Source organism: Scomber scombrus, chromosome 6 (assembly GCF_963691925.1).
Source record: "Scomber scombrus chromosome 6, fScoSco1.1, whole genome shotgun sequence".
Taxonomy (NCBI): domain Eukaryota; kingdom Metazoa; phylum Chordata; class Actinopteri; order Scombriformes; family Scombridae; genus Scomber; species Scomber scombrus.
In genome coordinates this window covers 18,065,256-18,092,385 of record NC_084975.1, presented here as the reverse complement: position 1 = coordinate 18,092,385, position 27,130 = coordinate 18,065,256, and the positions used below count along the sequence as shown (strand labels likewise).

Sequence of the window (27,130 nt, the reverse complement as noted above, 5' to 3'; positions counted from 1 at the left end):
TGCACTTGTGGTAAAGGTATGATAGATCTCCTGTAATGAGATCCTTTTTAATATTTGAGAGATTTCTAATGAAGCAACTTGTTTCAAACAGCTTAGCTCTAAGGAAAATTACTTGATTTGTCCCTTTCTTCACTAAGTGTTATTCCTCAACAGTTTCCTAGACTTAATTGACCGAACAGAGTCTGCCTGTATTTCTCCTATTCAGCTCCCATCTGTGTGTCACTGCCTCTGTAGAAATAACACTCTTTGTGTCTTGTTCTCTGGCCTTTATCATGGCCTTCCTCCTCCTCCAAATGTCATCTTCCCAGCTCAGATTTTGGAGATGTCTGTGTTTGCAGCTCACGTCAGACTGCTTATTGACTAAGAGTCAGGAGCCCCTTGATAGAAACCAGGAATAGCTTCACTCTCTACCTTTTGCTATTGATTGCCATACCTCACATGAAACTGAATCTCCTGTTGGTTGCGTTTAATGAAGAGCTCCCCGTGGCAACTGCAGCAGAGTGTTTGCACTGGTAACTGGTTTGTCTGTATCGAATTTCTCTTCACGTCTCATTACGTTCAATTTATCATCATTAATGAATTGGCCCATAACTCCATTACTGGTGTAATAGTTGTCTTGTGGCTTCTTTCTTTATTTTCTTAAGAATTGTTGTAGAAGTTGTGGACAAAGGAATTATCCAGTGTCAACTATTGAATGACAAGAACAACTCAAATGTAACAGCAGTGATTTATATAAATTCCAGGAGAATTGAAGCAGTTGGCCTATGCAAATATTCAACTATGTTACAATGGCCTTAGGCACTTTTATCTCCATTAATTTGTCATCAAAACTGAAAACGGGCCGAACCGAAGCCCTCTATGACCCGTGGGAATCTAAACATAGTACAGAATTAGTGGCTGTAATGTATTGACACTTCACTTTTTCCCCACTCAGTAATGAATCAAAATTTAACCAAAGAAAACTGTGGCACAGTAGCTCCTGTCATTCCTGTAATGTGAGCTGTTATCTGGGTTACACACCTTTTCATTGTCTTTGAGCTTCAGCAACGATTTCCAAGAAATTGCTGCTTTCTTTTCAGTGAAGTGCAGTGAACAAAAGAGCACTAGCAGTTCAGATAAGCAGATAGCATTTTTTAAGGAGTGTGAAGTTTCTTGTAAGTAACTGGAACTATAAACTACTTTTAACTTGACCTGAAAGTTTGGGCACAGACAAACACACCTTCAACGCTTGTTTGTGTAGTATTCTGTTAATGATCATCAATATAGTTCTAACGCTTTCGTAACCCTCTGAAAAGAAACTGAAAGCAATACTGTGTAACCTGATTTGTAGTGTGTAGTGACAAGGTCAGCGTGAGACACATTGAAGGAGAAAGTAGACTTTCATTTTTTTTCAGCCCAAATTCATAAAAATGTTTTTACCTATTAGCTCTGGAGTTGTTACTGCGCACTCTTGAACTTTATGCTATCCATTATAGGTACTAAGGTAAGGAACTAACAATAATCATGCAGTATCTTTGTTCAATTACTGACTTTAATGCCTATAAAATGGAAGGAAAGAAAAAATCCATCATACGTTTTCCACGGTTGCATACGACAAAGTTTGACTTTTTACTTAAAAACGTCTTAAACAAGTAATCGATTATTATAATAGTTTATTTTTCTATCATTTGACCAATGCATTAATCCATAGTTTGTTCCAGCTCTAATGTTGTTTTTCTGCATCTTTACAGATCTCAGCCGAGACCCTGCGGTATCGTGTAAGCATGGAGGCTGATTGGTGTATGCTTTCTGTCTTGATCTGAGGTCACAGTTCATCATTCCAGACCAGCATCCGTCATCTGCAAACCCGAAAGAGCGCCTCGGCTTCACTACAGTGCAAAGGCCTTCTATTCAAGGAGCCTGGAGCTGCATGAACAGAGAGGGCGAAAGAGGGAGAGGGGGATAGAGAAAATAAACACAGGTTTAAAGAAAAAAAAGACGCTCTTCATGAATTCCCCAAAAACCTGAAAGGCAAATTCTGCGACTTGGCCGGCGTTCCTGGGGAGGCATGTGGACAATGAGTATGGCTTGGCTCTGTCTCGCAGCCTGCACTGTTCTACTTGTTGGTTGCTTTCATACAGCTGCCACAGAAAGCGACGTCACTCCACGCCTCACCTTCTCCTACAGTAAGTTTATCAATTTCTTCACTAAATAATTACAGAGTCATTGCAGAAATACAGTTGTGGGTGGTGTTTTTTTTCATGTATGGTTACATGGAGTACTGGCATCACATGTGTATGTTCACTTGAATGCAATATAACTGACTCATCAGGCTGTTATATATCCGTGAAGGACGTGCAGCTTCAGGTAGTCTGACTAAACCTGTGTGACTTTAGCTTTAGGGGTGTCTTGGGCATCATTTATTTCACCTAAACTGTCAAAAAAAAAGCACAGCTGTTGTTTTTGTTTTTTTAGTCGTGGCTCACAGCTGGCCAGAGGTGAAACTTGACGTAACTGCAACATATTTGATCTTTAATATCACAGGGGAAGAATAACATGAGTGATCAACAAAAAAGCTGCTGCATTTACTGATTTTAAGAAATTATACCTACATTTCATTATCCTAACATCCTGCCCACAAGACACAAGATTATGTAATTCCCAGTGGTGTCCCCACTCATTAACTCTGCCCACTGAAAAAAAAATCAATGCACTTCATATGTGTCCAATTGTAGGGTTGCACATCTCTCTCTGATAAACGATTCGATATGCATCTAGATACACAGGTTACAATTCGATTAAAAAACGATTCGATATAGTGTAAGAACGATACGATTTGATTCTACGGTTAATATTTGTTGTAGATATTTTATAAAATAAAGAAGCCAATTATCTCAACAATGCTTAACACACAGTGACAAGTGCTTTATGTAAAACATTAGAGAAAATAAATACATATGTATAAAATAAATCAAACTGCTGCTTTTTGACCTGGGAAAGGTAATCTGATCCAAAGTGCTGCCCTACATTTATATTCTCATATGGCAGTTACTCTAAGTCTGACTGACAAGTCAACAATCATTATTGCTTTTACCTCACACACAATAAAGTAGTTCACTTACAGTATGCCTGTGCATTTTCCCTGTTGTCACATCCCAACCTGCAGAAAGTCATTACAGGGAGGTCCATTCGGCGGGGGGGGGTTACACTAGGTGTTGGTGGTCCGGGGGCAGGGGTGCGATCGTTGTCTGTCCGGGGGGGGCAATCGTGCTAATAAGCGGTAACACAGAGCTATAAGGACGCTTTGCTCTCACACACACTGCATTTATAGTCACACAAACACACACACACGCGCAGTCACTCTCTAGCGCTCTTGCTCGTTTACTCCAGATTCTGGGAGATTACATCTCATTTGCAGGCGTCAGGGAGTCGCCATCGATATGCAGGAGACTCCCGGAACTTCCGGGAGATTTGGGATGTCTGCTTGTTTATCACTCATGCTAATACCAGCTAGGCAGCTAGGGAGTTTCACTGGCAACTTCAGCTCTCGCGTTGTTTTAGAGACGCTGACGCGTGTGTGATGCCGCCAACCGATTCCAAGTCTCGCGATACCCGATCCATGACTCTACAACCGATTCATCTAGGAATTCATGGCTAATTCGTATCGATTGAGGAGGCTGCTACCGATGCAGCCATATCTCTCACTTGTTGAACCGAATATCCGGTCGCATCGATTTATCGTTCACAACCCTAGTCCATTGTAAGAGCTAAAGGGATTTAGATGGGTGAAATGGTGTTTTTCTACACCATAATGATTTAAAATCCATGTAAATCTGCGCTGTGAATGGCAGCTCCGTTGGGGTGGCTCTGTCGAGTACCTACAGATCAGACGCAATTAGAAAATGAACAGGGCCATTGTGCTGAGACTTACTGAGGGCAGTCTGACATAGTCTCACGAGCACTGAGAGGTATTGCTCTTATATAAGCTGTACTTCTTTGTTTGCTTGCAGAATAACATACCATCCAGCCAGCTTAGTAACAAATATGTTGAGGATATTCGCCTTTTTTTGCTAGATTTCTGTGCAGCATGATTTGGTATGCTCTCTTCATTGATGCTGCCATGGGGACCAAACAGTGATGGTATGATCATTGATTTAATTATTCAAATGAAGCTACAGTAAAGTCAAGATGACTAGTTGGTTTTAAACGTTTTGCGTGCTTTTGTATGTAACAAAATGATGGATTATGAGATCAATGCAGGCTTTCAATGACTGAACTGCGGTTAGTGACTCATTAGAGTCTTAATGTCAAGGCGGATTGTGTTGATGGATCTGTGCTCGTGATCTATTATAGACATGGGTAAAAAAAATTCCAGCATTGGTCTAATTTTGTAGACAGGCAAGCTTTCAATTAGGTCAGCCATCTTTCCTGTCTGAGCTTGTTCGTTCCCTCATGTCGAACCTCTATACCAACAGGTAATCTCTCTCACCTGCCAGCCACGACAAAGCCTGCAGCTCGGCCCGGCGGAGCGTTTCACAACAACACACACCATTAGTTACTCACTGAAAAGACGCTTCACATTCACACTTCTCCCCGTTTGGATGGAAAGTTTTGCTTTTAGGGCGCGCAGCCAATATTAAACACCACCGTAAAACATGAAAAACCCAAATGTTAAAAAAACTTAGAGGACCAGACTGTATATGTGCTTTACATTCTGTACAGGAGAGGCTTGTCTTTTCTATTTTGTGTCTTTTTTTTAGTAATATTATTGTAGCTAACCTAAGGCTCAGTCAGCTTGTTTTGCAGTATCATTTATGTTGCTGTAACTTTAACCACACTGATAAGCTTTGACCTTTTGGATTCTGGGTCCTGCAGGAAATAACACAGCTTTAACAACAGAGGTTGTTTTCATGCACTATAAAACCTAACAAGGAGTCATTTTATCACGTCTCACTAACCATTCTTGACATGGCTAGGGGCTCAGAGTCACCTGGAATCCACTAGTTGGCTTTTGCAGTAAGTCTGACAAAAATTCCTATACTCCCCAACAGACTTCAGTGTAATTTTGGTGTTTGCCAGTTTTTGAATAAAAAAAAAAAGCCACGCTCTATCCCGCTGGTGAAGGTTAGCAGGGACTGGTGATAGAAGTTGTCTTGCTGTGGTAATGTTGGTTTTACTACACTGACATTTCCCAGCCTCCCGCAGAAGGGCTTTGTCACATTTAGTTTACAGTATCAAAGCTGAATGCAGGGCTGCAGGCCTTGGGGACCTGAACTTTATACAGCAGAAACCGCCTGGCCTCGTCATGCTTTCTGGCCCTCTATTTGGATGCCAGTTAGCTGGATGGATTGCATGCTTTGACTTCAGTAGGGTAGGCGGGCCAGAGCCCTGCTTGGCTGCTCCTCATCCGGTAACGTTTTCGCAGCTTCCCCTCCTCTTCTCTCTTGCTCTCTCTCTCTCTGTCCCGCGGTCCCCGCCTCTGCCTTAATGAAGAGGGTAATCTGCCATGAATAATGAATGGGGATTTGTATGTGTTATGGTGTGAACACTTGTCTGGTTCTCATTATGCGCCTATCAGGACGGATCATGGGTTCAGGGAGTAGAGCCTGCATCTGCTTTTCTCTCCGCTTTTGTTCCAGGCTTTAACACAGACCATGCTGCATGGCTTAGTTTCCGAACACTCTAAGCCTTAGAGTGTTCGGAAACTATTTAAAGGTACACCTATAAGCTGTTTACATTGCCTGTGTTTGCCCGCTGAGCTGCTCGGTCCTCTGTCAGACATCATGTGTGTGGACGGCTGTGCTGTAATTTTGTTTAGAGGCCATGCCCACAGCCACACTGGGAGTGAAGTGTTATTAATTATTCAAAAGCTGTCGTGTCTCGACCAGTTGAATCAACCACTCTCAAGTAATTCACAATGACAGCAGCGTCAAGTGAGATAACAACTTTTCAATACTGTTTCGGTGCCACATAGCTGAACAGCAGCTTTTCCTGGTGTGGATGTTTAATCATAATTCACCAGATTACTAGTTAAAAACTTAAAAAAAGTGTATCAGTATGGAAAGTTATAGTGACTCTTCTGATTTGACTCTACTATTATTTTATTATGACTTAGTTTATTGATTATAGTTTTGGTTAACTGAACAATCAGAAAATAGTGATCAGGGCCCATCACATATCAGTAGACCACAAAGAAAAGTTATAAATTGTAGATTTGAAATGATTAGTTAATTATTCAATTAGTTGATTGTTATAAAAATTGATCTTGGACAATTTTGGTAATTGATACGGCTCTTGTATGATATGAATTAAACATTTTTGGGTTATAGATTTTTTAGTTGAACAAAACAAGTAATTTGAAGATGTAATTTTGGGCTCTGCGACATTTCATAGACAAAATAAATTAATAGATAAAATGGTTGCCACAGTTTTCAAATTATAATGTGAAAGTGAATATTTTTTGTCAAGCAATTTATTTTAATATTTCTTCTTGATAAAGACACCAAACAGGTTTTCTGTTTCATAGATTGCATTGAAGTGGAAAAGAAAGCTGCATGTTATTATTGTTTTATAGATGAACTTGAATCAGAGTAATAATGTATTTAAATATAAATATAAATACAACAAATGGTGATTTTATGATGTAGCAACATCTGTACTCTGTATCATACACTGTATGTGTGACTGATCAGTTTCCGTCTGATTGTTCTCAATCCATCATTAGAAGACAGATCGTTGATTTTGACACTAACTCTGTCCAGTCCACCAGGATGGGGGATATACATCAAACTCAACAGACCCTGTAAAAACACTCCCATCACTCTGCATTTTTCAGGTGTTGTTAGGACCGTTTCTCTGCTGCTACTGTAATTACACAGCGTGCTGTCAGGCCGCTCAGGTCAGAGTGCAGCTGTACAGTTAGAAACATGTCATGACCTCATGTACAGTACCCCTGTTTTTGATGTTATCTCTGGGGGAAAGGGGTCATGGTGAGTTCCTGATGAACCACCAGCTGCTTTTCATTATTGTGGTTAATCTGGGCTCAACCCTCGTTGCTCCCTGACCAACACACCGGCCTATCAGCATTTTCATGGGAAAAGAATCCCTGAAGAGTTGGAGGCTCTTTTAATAGTTTTAACAGGTTTGTTTTATTTAAATGTTAACAGATTAATTTGTTTCAATCCCCCTAATAAATTGCCTCACCATAGCTTGTTATTACTCATCCCTGCTCTGCTAACACATAATGCACATTATTTACGTTATTTATCTTCTCTTCTTGAGGCTCCATGCAACAATTTCCTTGGCATTCAGAGTATTTGCAGAATTTACAATGTGACTTGGTGGTGGAGACAATATCCGACTAACAAGATGCAGCCACCCAAGCTAGCAATACCAACGGCAGGCTCACAGCTTTCCTAATGAATCTCCTGGTGAATTGACCCTCTCAGCCTGTTGTCTTAATGTATTCCAGATGCATCAGTCTCTGTCCTTCCACTTCCCATGTCTAGTTTCCCACACAATTACCCATCTAGCAGCAGCTTTTAATCACTAGTTTAAAAAGACTTGGTATAATTCAGTTAGCTCCAGTGTGGCCTGTTTTCTGTCTTGGTGTCACCAGTCAATGTGACAATAGTGGGAGTTCTTGCGCTGCTCTGACACCGACCTAGTGGCACTGCGGCCTCCTGTGGCAGCAGTCGATGTCTCACTCTCAGCAGAGGCTTTTAATCACTTCTTCTCAGAGCAATTGGATTTACACAGGTTCATCTGTTCTAAGTCCTTGAACATGTACAGTACGCAGATGAAGACAAAGAAAAGAGATTTGTGGCTGGTGTGTAATTTTTGTCTCGTGTCTTTGTTTTCAAAAGCCGATCCATCACATGTCATTTCCACCACCTCAGACATCTGATATCAATAATTTGGTTAAAACGAAAACTGAAAAAGTATCCCCAAACAGAATTTGGATACCTCAAACTATTTTCTTAGATTTCTTAACGTCAGACATCGAATGGCTGTCTCCATCTTGATAGAGAGAGAATTAGTAAACTGAGTAAAAAGTCACAGTGATGGAAAGTGGTCCAGACAATTTGGTTTATAAACCAAACCCAAATTTTAGTTTTGAATCTTCTTATCATGTTTTGTCACATATTAGAGAATATTTATTATCATAATGTCAATTTTTTCTACCTTTAAAAAAAAAGGTTACATTTAAGTGTATAATATGGTTAAAGTAAGGTTAGTTGCATAGCTTCATGACTTTCTTCATAGGTTTGTAGGTTTGATTTAATAAAAGAAATCAATTTCTTCAAAGTACGCTTCATGTAACTTCTAAACGTTCAGCTCTGTTTAAAATGTGAGTAGTTGTGATCAGACTGTTTGTTACCAGCATCCTTTAAAGGTGAGACTGTAGTCATGTTCATGTTCAGAAGACTTAAAGTTTGGTTTCTGATGCCCTTGGTGCCTCTTAAAGATGATCCATCACAAGTCTTTTGCTTGCTTTTGATCCCAGTAAATAGTGGCAGCCATTGTTTTCAGGTCATCTACTGATGGACTGTGACTGCCTTGTTTTTAACAGTGACAATAATCTGCATTTTCAGCCTGTTTGAACAGATTTAACCACTCATAAACAGTATCCGTCTGTGACAATACTTTTTTGAGTGTCTGCTGTAAGTAAACAAGAACAGGTGCTTTAGATGAAGTATGCAACCTTCTGATCTCCTCAACATACAGCTGTAAGAACTGATAAAGGCAGTCCCTTCATAAAAGAGCACACTGATTGAATCAGCCTGTTATAGATGCCCTACAAAAGAAGGCACTTAGATCTCTGTCACCAAAGAACAAATTACTCCACAGTTCCTCTCTGGAGGCGATATTTCAAGCTTTTAATTATCGTTGGACTTTTTTGGACACAGACTCATCAGGAAATCAGCAGCAAAAGTGTAGCAGGATTCCTTGAAGTCCAATATAATTAATTTCCCCTCTAAATAGATTAGCAAGCCAGTCTAGACAAGTATTTCAAACCATTTAGCAGTGTCATTTGAAGAAATTACTCTTAATTACATAATAATGGCAGTGATCTCATATTGCTTACAGCTGCCAGAGGTTGAACCACTGAGTGCTCTGTTCATGCACTTTTATGAGAGGTCACAGAAGTGAACCAGACAAAGCTGCTCTCTCAGACTCAAGGAAGGGTAACAGTGATAGAGCGAGGTGTAAAGCCCTCCAGCTCTGCCTGCTGGTTTCCGTTCTCGTTGTTTAGTGTTTTCAGATTTCAGTTAGACAGAAGGTCGTCTTTCTGCTTGACCTGTGACCAGTGTTGCCACCATCAGTCCAGCAGATACAGCAGAGTGGAGAGTAGTTTGGCTTTATTTAGTTTTCTTGAGTTACATGATGTAAAATTCGACCATTTGTTACAACTAGATCACACAGAATATAAAGAACTTCAGGCCAAGCTGATTTTTTTGGTGTTATGTGCTGAGTTTTTTTTAAAGATATCTGCCTCTGAAAGATATTCTACTTAACACAGTGGAGATGAATGAAATATTGTTTGTTGTTTAAAGAATTGAAAAAAATATGTTTGAAACATTCAATGGTAATATGTCTTTGCAAAAAAACATTTTCTCCGGTATTGAGGATAATAAAAAGACCTCACTGTGGAACATTTTCTTGGGGACTATTTTTATTTCTTGTTGTTTCAGTGAAACATTTTGACAGTTTAATTTAACAGAGGAATTGTATCTAGTAAGAGAGGTGCCTGTTGAGTCCTTCAAATTTAATTTTTAAATGTTGTCAGGACTGCAGATGGTCCTGGAATAAATAGGTGAAAAACCAACATCAGGTCTTACAGTAAGGTCCATCATAAGAGACCAGAACAGCTCCAGTGTGCTTCAGTCTTTGTAACTCTACTGGAGGGATGAACACTGTTGTTTTTGATGATAGTGGCAAATATGTCAGTCCAAAATCTCCCACACAAGTTAAACTGGGTTGAGATCCGCTGACTGTGATTCATATAATCTTCAAATTCATCAAACCATTCAGTGGCGCCTGTATCAAAGCATCTTTAACTATTTGTTTGCATTTTTCTTTTAGCTTGTTGCCTACCTGTAGGTCTTTGTAATTTCAATGAACTGATCCTTTAAATACGAGTTAAAAGGCTTACTTCCATAACAAGTTACTCAAGTAATTAAGGCAACATCTAACAATTGATTAACTTTCTCAAATAATCTATAGTTGTCTCTTCTATAAAATGTCGATCACAGTTTCCCAAAGTCCAAGATGATGTCTCAAATGTGACATAGTTGGGATTTTTCCCCAAACAGCAGTCCATAACCCAAATATATTTAATTTACTATCATAGAGGACTACATAAACCAGAAATCAGAGGATTAAAAATAAATGTCAAAAGGATCAACTGATTTCGGGAAATACATTTTCTGTCAGTCAACTAGGTCTAATTGTTGCAGGATCACTCATTGGGGGTAGTGGCCTGGATCCTGTGGATCTTCTTTTTCCTTATTTTCTGTTACCATTATTATTGGATACTGATAGTGCATACTGTTGTTATTCATCATGAGAATGACTGTCATTTTTCTATTGCTGATCATTGTGAAACGAATGTCACTGACTGTTAATAAAACGAAAAAATTGATCACAAAAACAAACTAATTGTAGCTCTACATGTAATCATCTTTTAACTGTTCATCTGAGAAATGGTTGCTTACTCACTGTGTGGTCGCAGTGGGCACATGTGGCAACCTGATCATAACCACTTCAATATAAATAGACCCTAAAAATAACGTCCTCCAGTCGGGTGATGCACTTCAATGGAGCGGCCATGTATACTTTATGAGAAAGCCTTTTCAAAGGTTATGTTACAAAAGGAAAGCAAGATGGACGACAACAAGGATGAACTTCTGTAGTACGTGTAGTACTGTATGTTGTACCTCTTCAGTAGTGACATGATGGCCACTTGGCTGCCCTCTGTGTGGCTCCACATACAAGCTGCTCTTCTCTCTCCTCTTAAGTGCTTCGTCTAAACCGTCCTGTGTGTTTCCCTCTTCCTTATACACACCACAACATTTCTGGGGCTGCATTGTCATGAACGGCCCCTCAGGAATCAACCTCAGACAGTCAAACAACAATGGAGGGGATTCTCTAAGAGACTGTGGCATATGTGGAGTTGAGTTTAGGGCGAGTTCAAGTAGGATACACTCGGGCTTGTGATGTTGTTTTTTTAGGATAACAACCTGCACAGTGTTTGACCTCCAATAGTTATTGTATCCTGGTTTTGTGGTTTCAGGACTGTGTTGCTGCCCATTCATGTCCAGAATGCCTGAGAGTCAGTTCAAGTACATGCTAACTTTACTTATTTTAACAGTTTTGTTCTGCAGGATGTCAGATTATAAGGAAAAGGAAAAAGGAAATCATAATTTCTCATTGACCTCACTTTAGGACAATATCTAAACCCATCGGCTGTCTGCCTGACGACGATTCTGCCTCTGGGAGCTAATGACCAATATTTCTAGGTTTCTGGTGTAGTAAGTGGATAACGGATATTTGGGCCAAAACTTCCTCTTCCGTGCACTTCTCATTGTTTACAGTCTTAGGAACTTGAGACAGTACATACAGCATTTTGGCTAATCTCTACAAAAAGATAAAAAGCGAATAAAAAGCTAAATTGTTGTCAGACGATAGCCAACGGGTTCAGAGATAGCATTTCCGCTTCTTTTACTCTTCACACCTGCATGTAACCAAAGCCTGCTCAAATATGATTGTTCAATACTACTCGGACTGCAAATAGAAACCAGACAACTTCGGCCCCAAAATCCTGTCTCCAGTGCATTCATATGCAGATATCTGTTTATAGATGTTAACTTTAGGATGATGTTGCATAATTTATTTATTTATTTTTTGTTGGGGGGCTGTTGGAACATTTCACAAAACCTCCATGGTTAAAAAATTCAATTTGAGTTTTGCAGAAGTGTCCTGTCAGAAGCTGTGGTTGTACTGTAAGTGGCCACTGAGGTTAACTTGCAGCAAGTCTGTCTTTATACATCCATAGTAGAAACACATTAAAACTAAAGGCTTCAACTGTAATCATGGTTCTCTGATATCATGGTATATAAAGTTGGTTTCTTTTTGTTGTCTTGCATCTTTTCCTGGTCTATATTCCTTGTCAAAGTTCAGTGCTGTATTATTGATATCTAGTCTTTAGATTACAGATAAAGTTACCAGTAAAAGTAAATATTGTTGAAGGTGATGGAGTCAGGTGGTCTTGTAAAAATGTTTCTATAATGAAATGATTTGTGATGCCAACTTTTTTTGTCAGTTGAATATATTTATTGGTAACTTTTTGGCGGTCTTTTTTTCATGTCATTTCATGTTAATTCTTTAATCATATTGTTTTATTAATAAAGAACATGGTTAAAACATGCTGTCTTCATACACCATTTATACAGTTATATTCCCCTCAGAGGAATAACCAATAAGTCTATACTGAAAGATGATTCATGGTTTCCTGAAATTATAAAAGGAAAGCTTTGTACCATTCAAAACCCTCCTGGATCTCTTTAATGATACTCAATTAGGGGCCCACTTGTTTTTCTCCGTCAGCTGTGGTCGTTAAGTATGACAGTGGTGATCTGACTCCAGAGAATAATTGTGTAGATATCCTCCTCTATGAAAATCCCTCAAAGCTTTTGTTATGGTTCAGGCTTTGGCCTTTGTCTTTCTCTGTGTAAATCACAGTTAAACTTGCTGAAGGCTCTGTGGGGAGGGAAAAAAACGGGGGGGGGGGGGGGGGGGGGGACGGTGACGGTACCGGCACAGAGCAGCATTCCATTTATCCTGTAATGATAGTGAAAAGGAGAGAGAACAGCCCCAATGGGTCCATGTACAGTACGCTGAGTGAAGCCTCTTGTGGTTTTTACAGACAGATTTAACTACAGTAAGGCTCTCTGTTGCCGTGGTGATGGACTGCTATTAACATGCCGTTTTCCCAAGGGAGACAAAAGTCTCTCAACCTCCTGTACCTACCCAGGGAGGTGAGGTTACATCAGGTCACATATACTGCAGAGAATGCGCCACATAGTGTGCTTATTATCATTTGAACTTAATGACAACTTAGTCTGTCTGGACTGCATTACTTTTTTCAGGGAAGTGCCGTAATTGTAATGATTACCACCAACATGTGTGGTTTTAATCCAGTGTGAATCTGCCAAGTCGGAGATTCTTAGACTGAAAGTGAAAATACAGAGAAAACTGCTGGATAGGTTAAATGACAATAGTAACACTGAAATAACTTTTGTATATAATAATGGATTATGGCTTGAAGGTTGTACAGAAAGCTTTAAGGAAGGCTGTCATAAAGTAAAGGGGGTTTTCTTTTTGCTGATGGAAGGATGGGCTACATTTTTTGGGAGAGCAAGAGAGGGAATTTTCTTTTGTTTTCTCACCTCATATTTCGACCTTCTGTGGAAAGATTCTTTTTTTCTAAAAGCTCAAATTGATATAAATGATGGCTTTAGTGTTCACAATGGATCATAAAGTTTCACAGGACAGCAGTTCTGTCTGTTTTCTCATCATAATCACGAAGAAACACAGAATCACTGGATCTTTTCTGCATATACTGTATGTGATGAAACCTCTTCATAAAAATGTCATTTCCACCTTCAGAAAAAGAGAAAAAAGTTACATTTGACACATTGAGCCCACTTCATTCAGTCACTGGCAATAATAAAGCAACTAGTACTCTAATATTAAATTTGAATTTGGCATTTGCCTATTAAAGTTTTAAACATTTTCGATTTAAACTTCAGTGTCTTAAATGTGATATTATGTTGAGATTTTTGTCATATTGAGAGGAGGCTGCTGCAGTCACGGGGAGTGTTCAAAGAAAATATTAACTCTGGGGGAGGGCTTGCTTTTTTTTTTTTTTTTAAAGTCCCTCCGCCCCCGTATCTTTTGTACAGTCCCCTAAAGCAGAAGTTTATGTGTAAATTACAGAGAGCAACACTCCTTTACAGCAGGAAATTACATTATTAAAACAATATTAGTGGAACTTCCTTGGTAAAATCGAGTTCTTTCAGCTGTTATTTTTTCCGTATTTCAAATTTGTCACATTACAGGAGCAAAGGTCGCGTATCAGAGCTTCACACGCTTCATGTTTCCATCAGCTCCCCGCTTCTGTTTATGCTGGCATGCAATTAAGGCAAGTTGTTCAAGCTGGGCCAGCAGCGAAGGCCTTCAGGCTGCTGCAAATCTGAGATACACACAGGCTTTTAAAGCAGTGATTAGAAGAGCTGATGATTTAACCCCTGGCTTCAGACGCGGGTGTTAATGTGGTTGGAACAAAGCCATTCACCGTCGCAGAAATATGAGGAATTTGCTCTTCCTGTATCTGTTCTTCTCCTTCGTCTCTCTGTGATGAAGAGCTGACAGGATTTAGAGGCTGCAGTTGCACAGACACACAAACACAGACAGTCCGATCGATTACGTTCTGTAGTGTTATTTTGCTTTTGTTTTTTTGAGAGTATCAAATACTGCATGAAGCCCTGATCGTTAGTTGTGCTTTAGATCGCCAATCCAATAACGGTGTGACTAGTGAAACAGATTAATATGATGATAATAAGTAGATGGTCATATAATGATATGATTTAACAACCAAAAGGATGTTTGTGGAGCATATCTGCACCAGCACCTTTGAGTCCCAGGTGATCCCACTCAGATAATTTCCTGTCAGCCCTCCTCTTCCATTAAAATTAAAGGTAGATTATGTCATTTAAGTACATTTAAAGGTGTATATTTGTTTTTTTTATGGGATCTAAATTCTTGTCAAAATCTTTCATCAACATGAAAATACACAAAAAGTTGTCAAATGAGAAAACAATCTTTGTGATGTCCCTCTGAGGAGTGACACATTGTGCTAGTGTGTCTTAATTAAGACTCAGTGTCAGCAGTATATCAGTGAGTTACATCACATTTTGTGACCCACACACACAGAAACGTGTTCAAAATACAGTCATTTGCATATATCTAAGTGCATATCCAGCCTTTAACAGTCATAATGTACTGTGTGATACCCTCTTCATATTCATCATTGGCAGGTTAATTAATAAATTCTACCTTTTTTGTGTGTCTGTTTCTGTTCAGATGCAAAGGAGAGAACAACCAAAAGTTTCTCAGTCAGCGGGATCTATAACTACACCTCCCTCCTCCTCAGTAAAGAAGACAACATGCTGTACGTCGGAGCTAGGGAGATTCTCTTTGCTCTCAACCTCTCTGATATCAGCGCAGTGAAGCTACAAAGAAACGTAAGAGCCAGTGTGCAAGAGTCGGTAAACTACAGCTCCACATACAGTATACTGTATTAATATGAATGCAGTTATAATGTGATCCCCGAGGTGCTTCGTGAATATGGTTATAAATATGATATGATCCCAGAAGTCCAATGTGAATATAACACACCCAAACTATATTAAGCCTGCAGTCTGACTGTGTATCTTCTCTGTAGCTCACATGGAAAACACCAGAGAGGAAGAGAGAGGAGTGCAGTTTCAAAGGGAAAGATCTGCAGGTGAGAGAACAGCTGGCATGAAGCTCAGATGGCTCAAACATTATTTACACGACTGCAGGTTTTCCTCCTCGGTTAAGTTGACCATTGTTGCAGCCAACTTTGGAAACAGAGTCGTGGCAGAAACTTGGAAATTTCCTGTCAAGTTGTAACTTTCCATTCTCAAACAATGGATTTTTTCCCCTTCCTTTCAAACAAACTTTTCCTGTATTCCTCCTTTTCTTTTATCAGCCTGCTGCTCCATTACCTTTTGTATACAGTACGTAAACATACAGATTTAGAAACCTGTGATTTTGTGATTACCTGCTCGTTATGAGTGAACACGTCAGCAGGAGGAATCAGTGTTTGTTTTGAATATTAAAAACTGGATGGAAAAGAATAATTGGCACCAAAATATGGATGTAAATTTGATTTTAATAAAACAATTTGCAGTGCACACTTGGTTTCACAATTTGTTGTTTTTTTTGTAATTACTTTTCCGGACTGTGGGGCAACATCTCCAAATCATTTATGTTTTCTCTCCATTTTTAACTTTACTGGCAGGAAATAAAAACATCCTTTGGGAGAACATCCTTTAAAAATAAAATAGCAGTGGGAATATATTTAAGTGGATTCACTCTTTTTTTATGTGTTTTTGTGATAATTGGTAACATATTTATTTTTAAGCTCTATGTATCTTAATGGATACAGCTTATTAACCTGCATCTTAGTATTTGCAAAGAAAATATTAATTTTCAACCATTTTATCACACTGTTGCATGTCTTTTCTGTTACAGACGGATTGCTTCAACTACATCAAGATTTTGCTGCATATAAACAGCACTACTCTGTATGTGTGTGGAACATACGCCTTCAGCCCCATCTGTGCTTACATAGTGAGTGTTTATACTGTATTAAACATTTATTTCAGTGACGTGCTATGTGCTACTGGACTCTACCTGTGCAAGTGTTGTAGAAGAATCTGAAAAATTGTCAATCAGTGCACGTTGTTTTTTTTTCCAGAAATGAGGTGGAGGAATTTATATGTGGTGTTTATTTATTAGACTGTAGAGGAAGAGCATCTAAATTCTGATGTGTGCTGCTTCCTGCTCTCAGCTCACTTAGCAGTCTGGCTGAGTCTCAGCCCAGATAGAAGGTGCATTATTTTATTATCTCCTGTTGCGAAGGGAAATGGATCAAAATATTTAATGCATGTAATCAGATTATACTACTTGAATCGATCCAGTTTTCAGTCCTTCTCTCTGTTTCCTTCAAAGCCTTTTAGAACAATCCATAACAAACATACAGGAACGATCCATGCCTCAACTTTCCCCGAGGACTGACTGACATCAGTCACTCTCAGAGCAGGTTGCAGATATACTTTCAAGCTTGACATGTGGTGTGTGTGTTTTCTGCAGAACACAGATGATTTCTCCCTCGTCAAGAGCGATACTGGTGAGATTGTCACAGAGGACGGACGAAGCCGCTGTCCCTTCAACCCTGAATATAAGTCCACTGCCATCATGGCTGGTAGGTCCCAGAATAGCTGTCAGCTGTCAATGAAATCAAGCTTAGTTTAAATGCTATAGACACCAGCCTGGGAATCAGCAAAGTAACAAGATACAGGTGGTTGATATGGAGACAAATTGGGGCATAACCTCTGGATTTCATTACAGTGTATGACGCAGATGCCCATTTCCTCATGGTAAACACTGTGATTATGCTGGTCTTCCTTATTGTGTTGCAGATGGAGAGCTGTATGCTGGTACAGTCAGTAATTTCCAAGGAAATGAGCCCATCATTTACAAGAGTCTAAGCCAAGGAACTGCTCTAAAAACAGAAAACTCACTGAACTGGCTTCAAGGTCAAGTGTTAACAATGCTTTTTATTATACGTTTCCAAATATCAAATCACAACTATTATGAGATAAATCACATTTTTAAACTGTCAGTATGCTGTATAAGAAGTCTAGAATTTGACACGATCAGAATTGTTACAATCAGATTTTTTGTATTGAAGTAACAGGGAATTTGGACGTCTTTCCCTAGATGCCAGAATTTCATATCCTGTAGGTTGACAGTATTGTTCATGCTGCTTTTCTTTCAGACCCGGCCTTTGTCGGCTCTGCCTACATACAGGAGAGCCTGCCCAAGGGCAACCTAGTGGGCGATGACGATAAGATTTACTTCTTCTTCAGCGAAGCGGGAAAGGAGTTTGATTTCTTTGACAACACCATTGTGTCACGCATCGCTCGCGTGTGTAAGGTGAGTGATGCTTGAAGGCAGATAGTCAATCTAAAGGAGCCTTTGTACCCTTCAGCAACGCATCCTGACACCCTGTACTGGAATCTATCATACCAGGAAAAGGGGTTTGTTTGTGTATGTGTGTTTGTGTGCAGCACACGCTCCTATACATCATACGTGAAGTCTTCTGAAAGCTGCTTATAGTTTAAAAATAATGAGTATAACTCACAGACCTTCTGGGCAGTGACGCAGGAAACACATTCCTCTATGTTTGATTCGTTTTCTCCAGATCCTCTCCTCCCTCTATTCTTATCATGTTTCACCAAATATTTGTGTTGAGGCAGGACTCAGTAGCCAACTGGAAATGGTTCAGGATTACTGTAGCACTAGATCCATGCACAGAAATGGATTATCACCTGAAGTACTTTAGCTCAGGGCTTTTAAACTAAAATGCAGACCTCACAAAGTAATTTTAATATTTCTTCAGGTTCCTCTCAGTTCTGCAGACCAGACTGCGGCTCGTATCCGTGAAAAGAGAATCATGTTTATCGCCGTCCCGGGAGAATGAGAAAGAGTGGCTGACAGTTTGACGTTCACCTCAGAGAAAACATGACAAGTTAGAGCTGTCATTTGAGGACAGCAAAGACATTTTTTAAATATTTCAAACTTGTCATGAGACACCATCTAAAATATGTGTGTGTTTTTTAAAATATGGTTAATCACAACTTTTTGGGAATCTGCTCCACATAGAGAGCCAGTATCTGTTTTATTTTCAAGCCTTGACCATCTCCAGGTGTGTGTCCTGACAGTCACCTTGCTGTCAGATAAAGGCGAGACACCAGCTCCAGTATATGCGTCAGATATAAACCCCAAGGTGTTTGGAGGCCCAGCTGTGATCACAGGACTGTTAAACAGCCAGACACCGCCCACAGCGTTGCAGTTTTTCATCTTCCTGTAATTGTTTGCTCAGTTTTTCCATACAACCAATTAAAAACACAATTCCAGTTAACAGAGTTAAATAAATATTTGATAACATGTTCATAATGGCTTTCATCACTGAGGACAGAAATTCGTAAAAATGTGTTTTAGAGTTGGTATATAAATTGTAAAATGTTAAACATGAACTAAGTTTTCAAATCAGATGATTGCTTAGATGTAGGGTTTCATTCCCTATTAGTTTTATCATATGGTGATTCATTTTCAAGTAAATAATATCTTTAAGTTAGATCTTATCTCTCTAAATCCCTTTTAACTCTGACTGTGGTCTTCTCTTTGTTGTTTTTTCAGGTATTTAGTACACAGCTTTCACTTCATTGATGCTAACTATGAAATGATAAACAATGTTTTTCTTGGAACAAACAAAACAAAACATGTTCTCATTTGCAGGACTGTTCTGTTTGCCAGAGAGAAGCCATTACTGGCTGCCATGTTCGGGGCTTTTTGAACAGCCCTTGAAAGGGATGCTTTTACAAGGGATTAATGAATGGGATGCATTTACTTCAATTATTCAGAAGTCAGTTTAAGCACAGAATGGCATTAAATTATAAACCAAAGGTTCAGCGAGGAGGTCTGCGGAGTATACTGTATGTTGCTCATTATCTGCCCGAGTTACTACAATAAGTAATTGCTTCAAAAGCTCAGTATTGGTCATGTGTCATTTCCTCTAATTAATGTAATACTAAAATGACTCAATTGAAGCTTCATGTTAAAGGGTTTTATGTAGTTTAGCTCATTGCTGATTTCTCTCTGGTCCTTTGCTCTGCTCATTTTAAAAACGACTTATTTCCTCTCCCAGCCAACTTTCATCTCGTTAGACCTGTGCCACAGACTGAATGTAAACACAACCCCAAAACCAAAACGGTATCTTGTAGAGTATATTGTTGAAGGTATAACATCTATTGTCACCTTCCTAATGCCTAGAAAACTCTGTAGGTCATGTTTAATGGTTATACATGAGATACCGTAAATCAGATATCCTATCGCACAATCTCTGTCGCCAAGTTAGCGTGCCTGTCAAGGAGGTCTCGTGCCACACATCACTTTGAAGGCTAGCGCCAAAGGCACCGAATCACAGCAATAGTGTCAAGTGAGGAGGGATTGTCGGGGAGCAATGCCTCTTTCTTTTTGATTTAAAAGCATTTGCCCTCCTCAAAGCCCTGAGTGTTTTTTTTATCTAAGCCAGTTGTGATGATGTATATTGTTTTCATGACCTAGAAGTCTGCTGCCTCAGGGTAAAGTATATCTGTGTTACAGGCACAATTGATTTAGCTCATTATGCTGTTACGATAGAAGGTTAATGTCTTTCAATTATGTCAATTCAAACAGATTCACCTTTTGGCACAGTGCTGTCTTTGTTTTGTTAGGCACACAGGTAAATAAATAAAACATAATTATTTGCCTAAAATTATACAGCATACCGTTCAGTGTATATTATAGTTTTAAAGGTATGTTGTGGTAATGTGCCACATGGTGCACATTATCATTTCATGTCTTTTACAAGCCTGTTTGATCTCATCAAATCACACGTGTGTATCAGTCCATTCGTGCAGCAGCGTTGTCAACAGTCACCACTACAGACAGGTGTCAGTCTTATATTATTGCGCCCTCTACTGGCCATATGTTAAACAACTCTAACCAACACATATTACCTGTGTCACAGGGTGACTTGGGAGGCGAGAGGGTTCTGCAGAAGAAATGGACGACCTTCCTGAAGGCTCAACTCTTGTGCTCTCTGCCTGACGATGGCTTCCCTTTCAATATAATCCAAGACATGTTTGTGCTGACACCAAGCCCTGAGGACTGGAAAAACACTGTGTTTTATGGAGTCTTCACATCTCAGTGGTGAGGACTAACTTTTACCATGACGACACAACACTAAACAAATGTAGTGGCATCTTTAAAATATGTTGTTCAGGTTTGGCACATGGAAGAAATAAATATCTTTTTGTCTAAGCAGGTATGGTTTAAAAATGCAGGAATCTGAGGAGTTTAATGGCATGAAGTGTTTATAATGTTTATAATTTACAATTACACACACATTACGTTTGTTGGGTAAACATCTATATAATTGTCCTTTTTAATGTCAAATGACAGTAAGACCTAGAGGATATAAGATCAAATTTACAGAAAGTTGATAAAATGTGAGCTTTATTTTCTATACTAAATATTTTTCGTTTGGTTGATTGCAGCATACGGTTCGTCTGGAGGAAGTTGGACTCATTTAAATTTGAAATGTATTACTTTTATTTTAGAAGGGACCATGTGCAAAAAGCTTTTTTAAAAGTTTTGCAACAGGCAAACACGAACACAGTAATTCTACACTCCGGGTCCTGAGGGCAAGATTACAGTTAATCTCTACACAGAGTTGGTCAGGTGTTTGGTGTAAAACCTCAACAAAGAGCTTTTTTCTGGGTTTATATAAGATTAGAATAAAATAATTAATCAATAAGTGTTGTTGAGATGCTTGTTTATGTTTTTGAAGGTATAAGGGTGCTTCAGGAAGCTCTGCAGTGTGTTCCTTCACTATGGATCAGGTGGAGAAAGCGTTCAATGGCCGATACCGTGAGGTCAACAGAGAAACCCAGCAGTGGTACACATACAACCATCCGGTCCCAGAGCCTCGACCTGGAGCGGTGAGTACCTGCCTGCTGCCATCTGCTGGAGAACCAGTAAACATACCTCAGTATTCAACATGTCATCTGCATGAGGAGTCTCATATGTTCCTGTCTGCTCATCAGTCTGACGATCAAGGCTTAAGCAGATATATGTCGGACTGGCGTCATTCCCCACCTCTCTTCCTAAACATGATTCTTATCAAACTTCTGTCGTTTTCATTTCCTGGCAGTCTTATCTCAGTTGAATCAGTGGGGGGAAAAACAAAGCAGTGCTGTGCAGCTGCAGTTGGTGTCATTATCCAGGGTTTGAGTGAATGTATGTAAATACACGACTTATGTTGCCTTCACAGTGTATCACAAACGCCGCCAGAGAGCAGGGCATCTCATCCTCACTCCACATGCCGGACAAGGTGCTGAATTTTGTGAAAGACCGCTTCCTGATGGACAGTGTGATCCGCAGCCAGCCGCTTCTGCTGAAACGTAACGTTCGCTACACGCAGATCGCTGTCCATCGAGTCCGAGCAGCACACAAGGCGTATAATGTACTCTTCATTGGAACAGGTAAATGACGACACACACATTCACCCTCATCAATCATGTTATTCATTTCTTGCATTTCTTCATATCTACATAGAATTAACCCACGTTTAAACTGTATATTCTCCAGATGATGGGAGACTTCATAAAGCCATTAATGTTAACAACAAGATGCACATCATTGAGGAGATGGTGGTATTCCGTGACTCCCAGCCAGTGCAGCACATTGAACTGGACTCTGAAAAGGTACAGTGATGTGCAGAGGGAACAAAAACACTTTTACAGAGCTTTCACATGGTGGGGAGCAATAACGAGCTCACTAAATACATTTATTGGCAGTTTAGAGACTCTATGAGCCATGAAGACTCACAGCCTGAAGGAGATCTCATGTTAAATGAGCTCATTACCACTATGCAACTTGTTCTCAGGGAAATGCAAACATCTGGGGTTGTAACAGCTGGAACTGTGTAACTTCCTGAATCCCGGCTTTTTTTTGCTACCCTGTTTAGATTTTTACATAAAGAAACTCTTTTTAAAAAGAAAAGTGTGATAAGAACTGAAAAGCTATGTGTACTGTATTTAGATCAGGGTCAGACATGGAAGATTCTGGATGAAAATAGTAACCCAGTAACTGTATTTGGGGCACTTCCTTCCTGTCCCCTGCTTTGTCATCTCTCCTCCACAGGGTCAGCTTTATGTTTCCTCCTTCTCTGAACTGGTGGAGGTCCCAGTAGCTAACTGCACTAATTATCAGAGCTGTGGGGAGTGCGTCCTCTCCAGGGATCCCTACTGCGCCTGGAACGGGAGGCAATGTGTTGATGTCAGACAGGCTCCACCAAGCAAGTATGTTATCCCTCTGCACTATAATCTACAAACTGTTTTGCAGCTAAAGCTTTTAGTCTGACAGTTCTGTAATATGCAAATATAAGATGGTGAAAGCCTGCATTTGAAAAGCCCACTTTCTAATTAAATATATGTGTTTCAGTGCGTGGCAGCAGGATGTAGATGAAGCAGACACATCAGCTATTTGCAACAAGACAGTGCCTAGCCCACGGTTTGCTAAACCTCCACCTACACGTAAGTGAACTCTTCTCTTCACTGTCGTAGATTTACAGCAGCACTCTGCAGCAGATTTTTCTATGCTTTGCATTTCAATTTGAGTCTTGATTAAAACTGCGTTCATTGTGTCAAATCATTATTATTCTGAATCCTGCACCAGATACCGTGGTGCAGCCTATTTCATGCAACATCTGACTCTGTCTCTGCTGTGTCTGTCCACAGAAATGTCTTCATGCCAGGTGATTATTATCCCAGCCAACACGTTCAAAGTGCTGCCCTGCAAGCTGCGCTCTAATTTGGCTGAAAGGAGGTGGGAGTTCAGCGAGAGCGCAGGTCACTTCCATTACCCCAGCCCGGAGGGGGAGCTGGTAGTGGTAGCTCAGGCTGACAAACAGGAAACCTACGAGTGCTGGTCAGTGGAGGAAGGCTTCAGGCAGCTGCTGGCAAACTACTGTGTGAGGGGTGAAGCCAAGCAAGAGAGCACCACCCTGACAGGCCGCTCGCATACGCCTCAGATCTCCCAGGATGGGTTCATCATCCTGCCCGGCAAAGCTCGCTCACCGCAGATCAACACCAAGACCTACTGGAATGAGCTCATCGTGGTGTGTGCCCTCCTGGCGTTTTCTCTAGTAGTCTTCTCTCTATTTGTGGTCTACAGGAACCGCGACCACATGAAGTCCATGCTCAAGGAGGGCGAGTGCCCCAACATACAGCAAAAGAAGCCCAGAATAGGAGGGAAACCGGCAGAGAACTTGCCGCTCAATGGCAACACAGTCACAACATCAGCATCAGATCACAAGGGCTACCAGACCCTTAACGACAACTACATCTGCAGCACTCCACCGCACGAGTGCTCATCGCCCGACAACAGCAAGAGCTTCTCAGAGTCGGAGAAGAGGCCTCTGAACTTGAAGGAGAGCCATGTAGAGATATCACCCACATGCCCGCGGCCACGAGTGAGGCTTGGCTCTGAGATTAAAGACTCTATAGTGTGAGGCCGGCTTCATAATTATGTGGAGTGACTTGACTGAAAAGAAAGTGTGCACTTGCTGAAAAAGACAAACCCTGAAAGAAGGGAGACTGAGGAACATCAGACTCTTCGTGGAGGGACATTTCATTACACAGATTTTGCACTTTGTCTTATTTTGTTCTCTTCCGGTGGTCCATGTACATTTCTTTTTGTTTTCCTGTCACTGCCCCTCATTCAAGTGCATTCGAGACGCACTGAAGAAGTTCAAGTTTGCCTTCAGACTTTTTTTTCGTTTTCACGTACGGCTCAGAGATAGAATGTAACACGCGTACAGCAGATGTGGTGTCGCAACATGATTCAATGATTGAATTTCATCGCATTGCCACTCGGTCCGTCCATAAAATCTGACGGTAATGCTTTGAAAGGCAGACTTTCAAACATGTTCTCACTAACAGCTCACACAGTGTTTGCTGTTTTTTTTGTTTTTCTGTCATGTGGTAAGAGCCTGACCTTTACTGAGGCTATGCACTATGTACTGTACTGTAGCAAGGTAAACACTCACACCAGACTAGACTTTAACAAGTCGGTAGGCAGGCAAGAGAGGAAAAAAATTTAAAAAAGTCCTGTCACCGTTGCTTATATAGCCAGTGTGCATTCACATAAGTATACTCATCATTTGGGCTAAAATATAACAAGTTTAAATGCAGAATTCAGAGAAGAATAGTTGTGCTGAGAGGTTAGGTAGTTGATCAAAAAAGATTTAAGTGGAAGAAAAACAACAAGAGATCACCTCAGCGGAAATGTTGTAGAAACTCTCACCACCTCAATCACTACACACCAAAAATAGATTATTATATACAGTAGTCACAAATGAAGACTGACAGAAATGTTTTTAGTATTGGTATTATTAGTCGATACAAATCTTTCTCTGTGGAAGCCTGACTTTCAGCAGGGGTTGTTGTCTTTTTCACTAAATGTGATAAAGGGAGGAAGAAAAGCCCATTCCAGGTATTTTCATGCTGTTCTTCATGAGATAGGCAGTCTATGCAAAGCAAATAATGTGAAGTGAGGTAAACACCAAGAAAACCTCACCTCCAGACTGAGTAAGCACAAAGGTGTTGGCGCTGTTAATTACTTCAAGATCAGTCGCACTGCAAACACACACCCAAGCACACACATACACACTCTCATTACACTAACTAAGTATGCAAGAGATTTTTAGCCATTCTGGTGGAACAGGAAGATAACGAAACTCTGAACGACTGGCCTCATAGAAACAGACGATAAGAGACGAGGGTCCAGTATAATAATGATAATATAATTCTTTGGCTGCTGATTTATCTTAACAGGGTAAATGATTATAAATATTTATTATAATTATGTGGCCAAAAGTGTCTTTTACAGACATGTTTTCATAATCATTCTTTAATGTTTGAAATAGCTTTTCACTGTTCACAAAGGGAAATAACAATAAATATAAATACACCTGTTCATAATCTAATTTTAAATAACGCACATCTGTACAGCCTTGACTATTTATTTTTGAATGGAAGAAAACTTTCCCTCTGCTTGCTTAAATGGTTTTAAAAAGGCAACCATAAGAGCAATAACTTTCATTCTCATCCAGTAATAAACATACAAATTATGCCTTTAATCTCCTTATTCACAATGTAGTAATTATAAACCATGATCCATGTGAGTGCAAGCTCTCTCAGCAGTGTGTCCGTGTAACTTGAAAGCATTTTTACAATATTATTTAAGTCTCATTTGGCTTTAGTATTAAAACGCGGCCATCATAATTAAATAAAAGTTTCACAAATGAGAAGTATGGTGTGGCACACTGCTCGACGCAGAACGTGTGAGATTTGCACATGATGTTGAAAAGCCTTAGTTTAATGCAGGTCACAGATTTGATAACAACATTCTGCCTTTTTGGGGAAAATGAATAATGCCTTCTGAAATAATAATCAAGAGATGTGCCTCTTGGGGATAATAAACTAACCAGGTCATAGTGCTGTAGAGTACAATGCTATACTGTAAGCATGACAGGACTGGCCAATGCTTGGAAACAAGAGTGAATACATGTAAATTGATTCTGTCAGAGTTGTACAGTATGTGCTCATGAGTTGTTGTTTTTTTCTTTTCTTACAGTGGCTCAGTCAGGGACTAAATTGTATTCTTTAAAGTGTAGCACATAAAAAAACCACTGACTGATTTTGATATATTAAAACCTAGATAAGCATAGTATTATGTTACATTTGTCATAAATGGCACTGCAAAACTGGCGCTGTGTGAATTTCAAAGACCGGTCGGCTATAATCAATCATGCAGTATGAAACGATTCATGCTTTGACTGTTATTAAAAAAAAAAACAAGTGGCAGATTTTGGGTGAAGTGGCTGTCATCAGAACAATATTTAAATTTGCAAAGTGCAGAACAAAAACAAAGTGGCAGTGATTTAGTAAAAAATCTATATGTGCAGGTACTGAACATGCTTTTCTATTTGAGTACAAGCCTAAACTACTCTATGGTTCATAATACTCTGAATGCCACAGTGAACATATCGTTGCGTGCGCTCTCTAAATGAACCACTATAGTCGGGCCTTCTATTTGTGACAGTACAAGTTGCTCAGACATGTATTGTAAGTAAAAAAGAGTTTTTAATGTAAATTTGTTTTGTAAATTCAGCTGCCAATGTAAAAAAAATATTGTGAATTGTATTTTTTTGTATAATACATCACTACTGGGTTTTTTTCTTTCCTTTTTTGTATTGTATATAAAAAGCACTTTATTTTAATTTTTCAAATAAAGATCAAACTGGTACTTTTTTATTTGAATGGCTCCTGTTTTGAACATCATCCTGCAGTGCTTATGAATGAAAGTGCTTGGCCTCACAGTGTTGGGACATTGAGGGTATTTGTACAGTTTTAATCGCTTGGGGTGGAGACAGAAAGGCACACTGCATACCAAGGGGAACAAAGAGGAGTGTCTGATAAAACTCTCACATGCTCCACACACCTTAATGGTAAACATAGCCGAGCGCTTCGTATAGTGTTACACCTCCACTGCACACATGGATGACAGCTAACTCAGGATGAAGCCAAATAATCATAAACTTGGGCTCTTGCAGCAGTGACTGGTGGATCCAGGTAGGAAGTGACATATTGGGTCCATTGATTCG

General features: G+C 39.8%; 1 protein-coding gene across 1 annotated transcript; it reads left to right on the top strand.

Moving 5' to 3' along the window:
- Positions 1-1,986: 1,986 nt before the first annotated feature.
- sema4ba (sema domain, immunoglobulin domain (Ig), transmembrane domain (TM) and short cytoplasmic domain, (semaphorin) 4Ba) lies at positions 1,987-26,753 on the top strand. The gene is given in 15 exon segments (XM_062421450.1): positions 1,987-2,045; positions 2,047-2,165; positions 15,127-15,287; positions 15,488-15,550; positions 16,324-16,422; positions 16,945-17,056; positions 17,274-17,390; positions 17,633-17,790; positions 20,429-20,610; positions 21,251-21,401; positions 21,734-21,944; positions 22,051-22,166; positions 22,606-22,763; positions 22,906-22,997; positions 23,202-26,753. Coding segments are annotated over 15 exon segments (2,571 nt in total). The 3' UTR covers positions 23,975-26,753.
- Positions 26,754-27,130: the final 377 nt, after the last annotated feature.